The sequence below is a fragment of the Suricata suricatta genome, chromosome 3, assembly GCF_006229205.1.
Source record: "Suricata suricatta isolate VVHF042 chromosome 3, meerkat_22Aug2017_6uvM2_HiC, whole genome shotgun sequence".
In the NCBI taxonomy this organism is placed as follows: Eukaryota; Metazoa; Chordata; class Mammalia; order Carnivora; family Herpestidae; genus Suricata; species Suricata suricatta.
Window position 1 is genome coordinate 102,801,408 of NC_043702.1, and position 13,014 is coordinate 102,814,421.

The 13,014-nt window shown below is 44.3% G+C and overlaps 1 protein-coding gene across 2 annotated transcripts in view; it reads left to right on the forward strand.

Moving 5' to 3' along the window:
- The window catches only part of CNTNAP5 (contactin associated protein like 5), a 789,622-nt gene that overhangs the window by 445,942 nt on the left and 330,666 nt on the right, over positions 1-13,014 (forward strand). For both annotated transcript variants that reach the window (XM_029934734.1, XM_029934735.1), the window contains 2 exons: positions 441-590; positions 3,449-3,620. In XM_029934734.1, coding sequence (XP_029790594.1) covers positions 441-590; positions 3,449-3,620 — 322 coding nt within the window. The remainder of the gene's footprint in view (positions 1-440; positions 591-3,448; positions 3,621-13,014) is intronic.

The following is a 13,014-nucleotide window of genomic DNA, read 5'->3' on the forward strand; positions in this document are numbered from 1 at the left end:
AACTCACAAACCGTGATTGACACGGGCAGAAATCAAGTGACGGATGTTTAACCAAATGAGCCACCCAGGCGCCCCACGATGGGCATTACAGAGTTTTTTCTTTCTACCTTTTACTTTGCATTTCAAGAAGTCCATTTATTTGGCTGCAACTTTAGTTGTAATATACCGACAAATTTGTAAGTTGCCCTTTTGTTTTAAAAACAAATGTATCAGACATTGTTCAGCCACTTTGGAAAAAAAAATAGACGTGAGGTGGTAAACAGAAGAGGAAAGATGTGGGGGTTCCTGAGGGGTTGGTTCAAGCTACAGGAGACCTGGGGTGGGGGGCTGCCAAGAACACGCAAAGCATGGAGCCCAGCAGGTGAGGATGGTGAGCCCCGCTCTCTCCAGACCTCCCCAGTCATTCACCGCTACGCCCGCCTTTCCTGTTTCTTTTGCAGGCAGCAACTTGAATGATGGCTTGTGGCATTCAGTCGGCATCAACGCCAGAAGGGACCGCATCACTCTTACTCTGGATAACGCGGCAGCATCTCCGGCCCAGGACACCACTCGCGTGCAGATTTATTCTGGAAATAGCTACTACTTTGGAGGTAAATTCCCCAGCTTTTGAAAACAAAGGAGGGAGGGAGAATGCAATGGACACTTATTTTGCCCTAATGGGTTTTTTGGGGGTTTTTTTTTGGTCAATTAGACTATTCACACACACACACACACACACACACACACACACACACACACACACACACACATGCACGCATGCACGCAGGAAGGTACCCAGTCCCAAGCACAAACTAATGAGAAGCAAACTGTCTGACAGCTGAGCAGATACAAACTATCTGGGTCAGCACAGAGGGAGAAAAAAAAAAAAAAAAAAGAAACAAAATCTTTAGCTCTAAGAGCTGCTGTTATGTAACATGTCCAAAGGAGATTTCTGTAGCCATGCCAAGTTCGGTGATCACATGCGGAAGCAGAAAGTCAGCTGAAAACTTGGAGAATGTGTACCGACAGTCAGCAGTACCTGCGAAAGGAAAAATCCAGATGGGAAGGCAGGGAAGGCACAGCCAGGATGTTCAACTGTGTAGCTGTTCCTCTGCCGCTTTGCCGTCTGTGTCTCCTGTCTGTTCATTCCTTCCCGGTGTCCCTGGAGGCCGTGAGCGTGGAGTGGGGCTCTACAAATGGGAAGGCCTAGAAGTCCTGTGAACTTGTAGCCCCACACAGAGCAGGCAGTACAGATCTAGGTCTCCCTATTTCTAGGTGAATCCTAGGAACCTTGCCAATGATGAAGACATACTGGAGAGGGTGAGAAATGCATGAGAAGGAATTCACTGCCTTTTGATAGATGCGTGCCCATTTTTATTTAGTTTTTTCAAGTTATTTCTTTCATTAAAAATATTCATATCTAACTCTTCAGTTATTTGTTTGTATTGTAGACACAGTCTCTAGAGAGTAATGTCCACAGCTATCTGACCTTGAGGAAGACACTGATGGTCCCTGAACTTCTTTATCTAGGACATGGAGACACAAAGCCAGCTTGCTGGAGAAATTCAGTAAGGTCAGGGTTATGTGCTTTCAACAGGCAAGGAATGGACAGACGGCTTCAACTTTTGTAAATATGGGCATGGGCTGGGCTGTTCTCTGGTTGCTAATTCGTTGTCCATTAGGAAACTGAAGGGAAGCATTTGGGTAAAATTATAAAGTGCAGTCTCTCAAACAGAATTTTCAAATCACTTCTCTCATGTCACTGACATGTAGTTAAGCTTTGAAATACAAAAAGGGTTTTGCCTAGATACATTACACCCAACAGGGTATCCTGGAAGGGAATCAAAGTAGAGCAATATGGTGTTTTGATTTTTTAAGGCCGCACCCAAACCCTCTGTCCTTCGCTATAAATCTCCATGTAGGCAAGGACAACAGGTTCCTCGAGGAAAGGAGCGACTGCATTCACTCTAAGTGTCGTATGTGTCTTACCTCATTTAATTCATGCGGTAGTTTTGTGAGGTAGGCGATGTAAGCCCCATTTCACAGACAGTAAGGCTGGTGTTTGGTGAAATGGAAGAACTTGTGTAACCATCAGAACCAGGACTCACCCCCAGGTCTGTATTCTCCGTAACCCCCTAGGTTGGCACAGCAAAGGGATGCTAGCAAATGTAGCATAGAGGCTGCAGAAGAAGTGTCTTGGGGACCCTGTGATAGATTTCACAGACCGCATAAGTTTTGCATTGTGTGCAGTGTTTCATCAACAAAGAGAGAAAGGCAGTCTCGTATGTGTTCCTGAGGAAAATGATGTTCGATGATCACTGCATTGGAAATGCCTCAATAGCAAAATGTCTAGCTCCCTCCAATACAGGGGGCACTGGGTTTAGAAGACAAGATTCATCTATGATTTGAACAGTATTTAAGCCAGCGCCCCACACGTAGCCTGTAAACTTAAGGGCAGTGAAAAATGAGTTTGAGTAATAATAGTCAACTTACATAAATTCTCTCTACAGCTTCAATTAGAACTTGGAGGAATCTCTCTTCATTTTATAGCATGCCTGTGAGCTGTTAAACAGCTGCTGGGCAGCAACCCAGCGGTGACTGTCTATTAGAAATAGCTGAAATAATTCCCAATTATTTATGGGTTATTGCCATGTCTTCAAGCTTGCATATGCTCTGAACCTATTCAAACCATCGGGATGGAGTTTATAAAGAGCACAGGCACTCACATGCCTACGTGGCTCTGTACCTGTCTTCATGAGAACTAGATAGGTGCGGGCTGCAAGCTCTGCTAAATCAGTGTAATGTCGTTTGTTTGTTTGTTTGTTTAAGGAACACCCTTTAAAAAGGTATGGTATCAACCTTTCAGTGTGCTATTACAGCCCTGTAACTATGTGCACTTAAACTCAGAGCTACTTTGGCTCCTGGATTTGGTTTGCACACCGCTTCAAAATTCCACTTCTGTTCCTGTGGGTACCTTTCTCAGGAACTAAGCCTGTTAATGCTAACAATTAATCAATTACTCTGCCACCATCCTTACCCAAAGAACAGTTTCCTTTGAAGGTTTAATTCACAAGTGAATTGTGCATTTAGAACGTGTTTTGAGACAGAACCAAAATTCCCAAGCAGTTATAAGATGTTGCCTCTTGGGATGAGTGAAGTACACCATGCAACTGATGGTGGATAGCTTACCGACAGGAGGAAAGAAATAGGAATGAGATAAATGGTGTAGTATCGGTGTTCCCTTTAATGCATTTTGCTTTCTGTTCTGTACAGCAATTGAGTATGCCCCGTTCTGTACCAATTTTGTCCCTTCTTTGAGAGTGCTAGGATTTACAACGAAAGCGCGTGCACTGCTGTGAATGAAAAAGCCCCCAAAACAATTAGACCTCCGGGTCCTCCATCAATAGGTCGCCAAAGCAATGACTGATCATTTCAGTATTCTTCTTCATTTTTTCTCTCTGTCCCACAGGGTGCCCCGACAATCTCACCGGTTCCCAATGTTTAAATCCCATTAAGGCTTTCCAAGGCTGCATGAGGCTCATCTTTATTGATAACCAGCCCAAGGACCTCATTTCAGTTCAGCAAGGTTCCCTGGGGAATTTTAGTGATTTACACATTGATCTGTGTAGCATCAAAGACAGGTAATTATTGTCTCTTCTCCTCTGTTCTCCTACCCCCTTCCCATTCTCACTGTTCTAAATATGAGTCTCTTTAAGCAAAATTCTAATCCACTGACATTAGCCACATTAGACATAATTGAGTCGCCTAATGGAAAATATTTCTGAAAGGATTTCAGGCCCAGAGAAAAATGGTTTAAATTAGTTGAGTCTCTCTTCATGTTGACTTGCAGTAAATGGGATATGCAAATTAAATCAAAATACAAATTTGTGACAGGATTAAAATTTTATGCATAAACAACATTTGATTACTTTGAAGTTAAGAGTAAAGCAAAAAGGAGGGAGGGATGACTTCTGTCTTAAACCGTTTTATTCTTTAGAGCAGGGAGCCTCCTCTCCCACAGGGGCAGATGAGCATCAGGCACTCGGGGTCTAGAACCGAGGTCTGTGCAGTCCGGTGGTATGGTGACATCTGGGGTGGCTGACCTGTGGTGCTGTCACCCTTAAACCGCTGTCTCTTTGGCTCAGAAAAGACCAGGTCCCAGATGGGAGAATCAGCACTTAATACTCTGTGACTCACAGACCTGGCACAAATTCACTTTCTTTCTTTGTTTCTTCTGGGCTCTGACTCCTCTTATATTTAAACTTTCTAGATTCAAACACACACTTCTGAACATTAAAGAGGACTAACTGTGAATTTTCAGCCAGGCTTAGCGTGCTCTCCATGTTTTAGCTCTAGCACTTACCTCCTTCATTCTTGTAATTATAGCCATCTTCGTCAATATACCATTTATCAAATGGGTGAGTAATAGGTGTTAAGTGCTTGCCTGTGTGTTGATGAGACAGGGTCTCTGCTCATGTCCGTCAGGGAATAAATTCACCATTATGATAAAATGCAGTAAGTGCCCAAGCAGTGCACCCTTATTTGTGGGATATATGTCAGCCTCGCCTCAGGGAGAATGAGGTTAAGTCCTCAGCTAGATCTTTTTTTTTCTTAATGTTTATTTATTTTTAAGAGAAAGAGGGCAAGCAGGGGAGGGGTGGTGGCGAGGAGGGGGCATGGACAGAGGATCCAAAGCACGCTCTGTGCTGATAGCAGCGAGCCTGATGTGAGTCTCAAACTCACGAACCATGAGATCATGACCCGAGCCAAAGTCTGCCACTCAGCGGACTGAGCCACCCACATGCTGTGGTGCTATGCTAACTTTTCAAGGACCAGCAGACTTGGCTGAGGAGTAGTGAGAGGTGCTGGTGTAGGATGGATTCTCTGGGTATAGCATGAGAAATGGCAGAAAAATAGGAGAGATCATGGCTTACAAGTATTTTATCAGTTCCAAGCACCTATTTTCCATTGTAAAATCTGTAATATTGGGAAACGTTTTATAATCAATGGCCCATCATCGTTCAGTTGGCAACGTTTCTTTCTTAGTGGCATATAAAATAAGGGTATGTGTTACAAGGAATAGTGCCTTAGAGTCAATAAAATATAGCTCAGTGGGTATGGAAGGTCACTGTGGTAGGTCATGGTGTTTACATGGCTAGAAACTGGGGCCGTTAGGAATTTGTGTGTCTGTGGAACATGGCCCCACGTGCCAGGTGACAATCGAGAAGCAAGGTATCAGATTTGCTTACTAGAAAGAGTACACAAATAGGGCGCCTCGGTGGCTCAGTCGGTTGAGAAAGAGTACGCAGGAAAAAGTGAGGTGGTTGGATTGACAGAGAACCTGCCTGGAGCCGGAAGGTAACTGCCCCCCATCCATGGGAGCAGTGATGACAAGTAGCAGGTGCATCTCCGGAGCAGCACAGCCATCAGCTCTGCAGTCCTCGGGTGCTCGGAATGACCAATATAATTCGATGGAACTTGATGTGCATGTTTCTCTGTTAATACCGCTACACATGGGATCCTCAACAAATCACACAGACTGCCTGGCTCTTCTGATTCATTTTTTTTTCTATTTGACCAGCTGGAAAAGTGGGTAATAAAATGTGTGCTCCATTAGAATGGATGCGTTTAGAGACCTCAGAATAAAAACTGCTACACGGAATGGTTGCCCCCCTACAGTCTTTATTAACGGCGAGGGAGAAGCATCCAACTTCATCAGCCAGCACAGCCTTTTGCAAAGCATAGTTCAACAGAGGGAGCATACATCAATGGGGATCGCTTATGATACCTTAATTTCTAATCAAGGACGCTCTCATTATTTTCGATTACATGAAAGTCATTGCCATCTATACTGCATCATTACTTTTGTGTAATTGTAGTCTGTATAATTGTATTACATACAATTGTGTTTTGGTTAATTGTTTAATAAGGGATTGTGTTTAGTTTAGTGAGTAAATGGTACGTTTTTCTTGATTTACCAGACACTGACTGTAACAGGAGGGGTACTGTGGTAGAAGGCTTTGCTTGATTAATTATTTCTTGAGGGGCAGAGGTTTGAAAGTAGGTGGGTTCTGAGTTTTGTGTTTCATTTTTAATATGTGGACCAACTGAACTGGATTTAAGGACAAGTGCAAAGTTTTTGTCTAGAAGAACTTGCCACTTGGGGGTGGGGTGGGATGTGGTGGAAGATGTGGAGGTGCAGAAGTTTGGCTGTGTTTTGTTTTGTTTTGATTTGTTATTTTTGTTTTTTTTTCTGGCTGTGTTTATTATTATTGCTTATTAAGTTTATTTATTTTGAGAGAGAGGGTGTGAGAGGGTCATAGAAAGGGAGAGAGAGGCTCCACACTCTCAGAATAGAGCCCAGTGTGGGGTTTGAACCCACAAGCCATGAGATCATGACCTGACCCAAAAAGCAAGAGTCTGATGCTTAACACACTGAGCAGCTCAGGTGCCCCTGGCTGTGTTTTTTCTTAGCTATGTTCCTGTCTGCAAAGTCCAAGATTGAAGTTGTCATTCAGAGTTGAACACTGCCAGTGTTCTTTCTCTCCCTTACTTCCACCCAGCAGACACTGGCCTGGAAATGGCAACCATGGTATGTCTGTGACTCCTAAACAAGTAACCCTATCTCCTGCCCAACCAGAGAAAGTTTTTCAGGTATATTCAACATATTAAATTCTTTGTCAACTTTAGTTGCCCAATGGAATTCCATTAAGAAGGGGGTATTCAAAGTGGTGTGCAGCATTGGTAAAGGGAGGGGGAGGCTGAGTGAAGTGAGTCCTGGTGGTCTGGTCAAGAAATACCTCTTCCCAGGACTTTTGTCAGAAGATCTACCAAATCCATTCAAGGAGCCGTGTCCAGTTCTGCTGAGTCGAAAGTCCAGGGCAGAAGAAACAAATCACCAAATATTGTCTAAGAATTTGAATAGGAGACAGGATCCAAGGTGTGAAGCCAAACTTGGAGGAGCAAACAGGGACACTGTCTGAGGTGGGGTGAGTGGATGTCACATGGAAGGGGATTCATTAATCTCAGTGCAGGTGGCAGCAGCTTGGAGAGGTGATAGAGTGTGATTAATTCCCAGTCACTACTTATCAGCTTGAGATATGACACCTATCATTTAACCTTGTAGTATCTATTTCCACTTTTGCAAAACCAAGATCCTAAAATGTACCTTTGCATTGAGAGTTAAATGAGACTGTGTGTGAAATCAGGCACTTAATTGCGTGTCTCGTGAATAGTAGATAGTATGTACATGGTCACCATGTTAATTCCCATAGCCAATGTTTGCTAGCTCTCTAGATTTCATGCAGAGAGGAGAATGCTCTGGTCTCCCTCTGAAGTTCATCCAGCCAAGTGATCCCCATGAGTTTGTAAGGTGGATCCCCATAGGTCTACCACATATGTGCCCTTAAGTTCCTCTGTTCAATGACTTGGACTTTGGGCTGTGATTCAGTTGTTATGAGGAACTGTCCCTCAGAGCCACCAACAACCACCCCTTAGGAAAGTGCCCATCAATTTGAGTGCAAAAGCCATGGTCTTTCCATTCTACTAAAACTTGATTCTCAGGGTTTGGATAAGGTAAGGTCAGGAAAGCTTGTGATTGGTATGCCTAGGGTACAAAATTTACAGCAGTTCTTATTTCTTGATTCATGCAGCTGTAGACCATGAATTTACATGACCCTGGAGGCAGTGCCTCATTAATGTGTGCAGGTGAATTTCAGCATGATCACATCAGAATCACTGGGAGGGGTTGTTACAACCCAAATAACTGCCTCCCCCCCCCCCCCCACTTAGAGTTTCAGATGTTACCATCATGGGCCAGGGAATTTGCATTTCTACCAAATTCCAGGGTGCTGCTGGGCTGGTCTTGGGAGCTGACTTTGAGAATCACTGTCCTAAAGGCTTCCAATCCTAGAAGTCATGGGACTGTGTAGATTCTACACAGAAGTGGTGTAGGGGTGGGGGAAAGGGATGACTTCTGCCTGAGCTGGGCCCCCAAACAGCTGTCCTTCTGATCAGAATCTCACAGGGTCTCTGACAAGTTCCAGCAACTCTATCTCAATGTCCATCTCCAAAGGGGTGTTGAAATCAGCCCATGGGAGATCCTTGGGTGTAGGCGCAACTGAATTCCACTTCCCTCCAGACTTTCCTGGTTTTTGTCACCGAACTCCTGCCCCACTTCCCACTGCAAACAAAGCTTTTGGGCACATACAGGAAACTGGTCAGATCCTCAGAGGTGCCTGAATGAAGGGATATTTTGGTGTGGAGGGAGTGTGCATCTTAGAATAGCTGCAGTTGCCATCAAACATAACTTGTCTTTGTGTTATTTGGGAGACTGTTGACTTGCTAGCCCTTCTATAAGTCATAGCTTGATCTTTCCTTCTAGATAAACCTCATACCCTGTGGGTGGTGGTGGTGGTGCTGTTAGTGTTTTGGTGTTTGCTCTGCCCACCAAAAAATATTACACCAAACCTTCCTAAAGATGGAAAGAGACTGATTTCACCCAGTCTCTTGGCGTCTGTCAAAGGGTCTCCATGGTCAAGTGTGGCCTTTCCCATGTCCCTTCCTCCTAGATGATGGTGCTGGGGAAGGTCCTTGGATATCCAGCTCTGGTTTTGCATAGGAGGAAATGGAGGTCCAGCAGAGTGTGGCAAAGCCAGATATGGAAGGAGCGGTCTTCCCATGAGGTCCTTGTTATTGCATCCAATGGGGACTTTTTTGCACAAGCCCTTTGAAAAATGAAACAATTGTCTTATTCCAAAGAATGAGTCACATGTGAAATGCTGCTTTAAATGTCTTACAGCCAAATAAGTTATGAAATGTAGCTTCTCAGTCCATAACCACTTCCTTCCCCCCCCCCCCAACACACATTTGTTTAAGAAAAGCATCTTGCTAAACTCTCTGGTCAAGATTCTTACCTCTTTGGTTCAGAGTTTGGAGTGTTGTAAACACTGAGAGTGGAGAAACATTATTTTGGATGACCTCCCATAAACAGACTTATGCTAAAAACCCACTCTGTGTGTAGGAGTCTGTTAAAAACAGTAGGCTATATAAAAAGCTTACATTGCATGGTAATGCATATGTTTTAGTTCTTCTCTAAAATTGAAAGCCTTTCCATTGGGTGCCAGAAAAGCCATTGCAAGGGCAATGCCCACACACTCTGAGCTTCTAACTCTACAGTGAGAAATGCTACAATATGGTGTGTTCTCCTTTAACTCGTGGGATGGAGCCAATATCAAAACAAGAACACTTCTGCTGTTTTTATTTATCATTTGAGTCTATTTCATGGAGGAAGAGAAAAGGTTAGAGTTTATGTAACAGTTTCGGAGCAAACATTCCCTAAATATGATTTTGCTTAATTCTCCCCACAGCACTGTGAGCCACAACGTGGTTCTCAAAGTGTGGCTCCCAGACCAGCAGCCTTGGTGTTGTGTTAGAAATGCATATTCGCAGGCCCTGCACCTTGTGGATCAGAAACCTGGGTAAGGGGAGATAGCAGAGTTATACCAAACCCTTCTGCCACTGGGGTGATTCTGATGCAGTCAGAGCTTCGAACAATCGGGTCGCTTTATTCTTGTTATTTCAGGGTTAAAATCTCCCATGCTTAGTACGCTGCCTGAGGTCATATTCTTGGTATTTTTTGGACCTGCAATTCAGATCCAGATTTTGCTGATTCTTCAGTGCATGGAACGGTGGAAGGCCTATCGCGTAAAAGAGAGAAAAAGGAGAGATGCATTTGGGTACGCAGAGCAAGGCAGGGGGAAGGAAGTAAGTCACTGAGGAAATACGATTTCAAGAGCTTGATGTGTGGGCTGGGCTTAGGGAGGTCCTGCAGGGCTGTTTCAGGTGAGGTGGAGGGCTGATGGCTAAGCCTAAGAATGGGGGAGGTGTTGGGCATTTATTTGCCTGGATGGGAGAAGACACATTGGCATCAGTGGGTAAAATAGAACTTAAAGTGAAGGCCATAGGGAACTTGCAGCAAACAAAACAGTTTAAAATCTGAATATAGCCCATATTAATAGCTAATCCTAAAAAGAGAATGCTTACTGTGTGCCAGAACATTTTGTGTGTGTGTGTGTGTGTGTGTGTGTGTGTGTGTGTGAGTGATACGTAGCCTCTCAACAACCTTGTGAAGTAGGTAGTACTGTTAACTCCATCATACAGAACAGGATTGAGATGCAGCCGCACTAATGACTTGTCCAGGGTCACACAGTGATTATGGAGCAGAGCCTCACTACAGACCAAGGGGTCCGTTTGAAGAGGTTTGGCCTGTCCTTGCATTCAACTGAGTATAACTTTGTAGTTGGCAGGCATCCTACACTCTTCAGCAGGATGGCAAAGTAGAAAATGATGCGTTCTCATCTTGTGTCCTGATCTTGAAGCAGGTTGTATTGATGCAGGAAGAAAAGGGATACGGGACACCAAGGAGCCTGAGGGGCTGTCATTCTTGCATCTCATTGTCACAGCCTTGGACAAGCATGCTGAGGCTCAGAGAGAGCTAGAGCCTCCGCCTGTGTTTCTCCAGGCTGCTTAGGGAATAGAGGGGCCTCAGAACTGACGTGGGATGGCTGGCTGGCTGAGGAGGTAGATTTTGAGTGGGTTTGTTAAGTGCCGTTTATCTAGAAAATCCTGATTTACTCATCTGCTAATTGAATGAGAGTTACTCCCTATCACCTATCTGATCCCTCTTTGAAAGTCAGAGGGAAGAGGGGCATCGGAGGCATATTCAAGCTGGCTTTGACCTGAGTAAGTGAACTTGACTGAGTGGATCCGTGTTCTGTTACCAACTTCATCTCTCTTATTCCTTGTTTTTACAAGAAAAGTAGATCATCATCTTGATGAAATGGTGCTTCTCTACTCGTCCATGCAGAAGGGTGACAGGGCTCCTTTGATTCATGGAAGACACAGGGGCAACGAAGCCAAAGGGGACACTTGATTCTGTCCCATCAGGAGGTGGTGAGACTCTGTTCCCTCACCAACCAGGGATCTGAAATAAGGCTGCAGAAACCCCAGCTAGAACAAGGAGCTGGGCGCATTATCACAAGTGTTTCCGGAACCTGAAGGATTCATTCCGAAGGCTATAGTCATGAGGTTGAGGTGAGGGGGTGACTTCAGACCGTAGTAAGAACATGTGTTTCCCAATCAAGAGGTGCTTGGAGCATCTCTCTTGAGACCTACTGGCTAAGAAATTCAGATGTTTTAGGTGACATAGAAACCAAGAAAAACTTTTGATCTGGATCAAAAACGGGGAGGTGGGGGGAAGGCTATTTTAGATCCTCAAGTATCTTCTGGCAGCCAGTGCTTATATTTAACTGTGCAGAAAACATTTCCAAATTAATAAGAAGAAAGAGACTTTTCTTGCTCCCTTCACACAAGTGTTACCTAAATAAGCCTCTCCCAGCACCCTGAAAAAGACTTTCCATCTGTTTTCCTCATTCTCCAAAGAATGCACCTTTCTACACGGTCAGTGTCACAATTGTGTTTGTTCTTTTTCCCCCACTTATACTGATGTCCACTCATTGGGCTGCTGAGGTAAAGCCCCTGTCACCTTGAACATGGTTTTTCTCTAGTCCAAAAGCATTCACTTGTATCTCCATGGAAGCACTGTTTATGGGAACAGTCAGAAAGAGGAAAGAACTGAATATGTTTTTGCTTGGGGAGAAAGCAGGTCTGACCTGCGATAAAATGTCCTCACCTGTTTCCGCAGCGAAACCTAAATTTAAAATCAGTTCTGTGCTATTTTTATCTTGCGCCAACATATCTCACAGGAAGCTCCCAAAATGAATGGGCCTCTTGGGTTTTGCTGGGGCTGGGACCACAGAACGCAGGGTTCGGCCTTCCCGCTGCCCATCCCACATGCACGGCCAGCATGCCCACCTGCCTTGGCTGTAACTGTCACAAAGAGGCCATTGACTTCCCTGGTCAGCAGATGAGGAAACCGACTTTCACGTAGATTTAATCAGAACCAAACTCAGGATTTCAGGTGGTGAAACCCCTGCTGTTTACACAATCAGTCGCTTCACCTCTTCACAGCTCAGTGCCGTCCATGGTCAAATGGGGACACCGGACACATTTGATCCGTCTAGGGAAGTGAAGGGGAGCAACGTGATGTTGTTACAGCCCCCATCTTGGACTTGGGGCAAGGGTTGACTGAGAGCAGGAAGATAAAAGTTCTTAAAGTTAAAAGCAAGAGAGACAGAAATGGATGGGGCTCTTTGTATCTCAGCGGGCCAGGTTTCAGAAAACCCATACACAGGCAGGAAAGGATGACAGTTTTCTGAATAATTTACCTACATACATAACCCATTTTAGTCTTTGGACAAGTGATTAATGTTTTCAGTTGGTTCGAGTTACAGATATGAAATCTTCCCTCCAGGTTTCGCTTCATCTTAGGCAGATCGCTTCGACATGATTTACTAAGGTCTTTCTCTCCTAACGTTGGGATAGACTGGGTGCAGCAGAAGAGCATCTGCACACCTGGAAAATGCAGACGGAAGCATTAGAAACCCAAAGCGGATGGTTGAGCAAGAGGATATGAACATATCAAACTTAACAGTCTTTAGACTCATGTGATACCTCTTGTGTCTCGGACACCCTTAATTTTATTATGACAAAACTGTCATCATCAGCTTGCTACCTGCTTTTATCCATGCTAAAAACACAACTTTTCCCTATAATAATTTAGTAAGGGGCTATCCCTGCTTTCGAATTTAAAACAATCTCAGATGGGTACCTGAGTGGCTCAGTAGGTTGAGTATCAGACTTCAGCTCAGGTCATGAGCTCATGGTTTGTGAGTTCAAGCCCCACATCTTGATGCAGGCTCTGCTGTCATCACAGAGCCTGCTTTTGATCCTCTGTCTCCCTCTCTCTGTCCCTCCCCCACTTGCATGCTCTCTTTCTCTAAAATAAATAATCATTAAAAAATAATAATAATCCCAGACAGTGTTAAATGACTCAGGGTTTATATATTTGACCGATAATCCTGTTGACAATTACAGCCTAACACACTGACCTGAGAATTGCATGCATCATCTTGG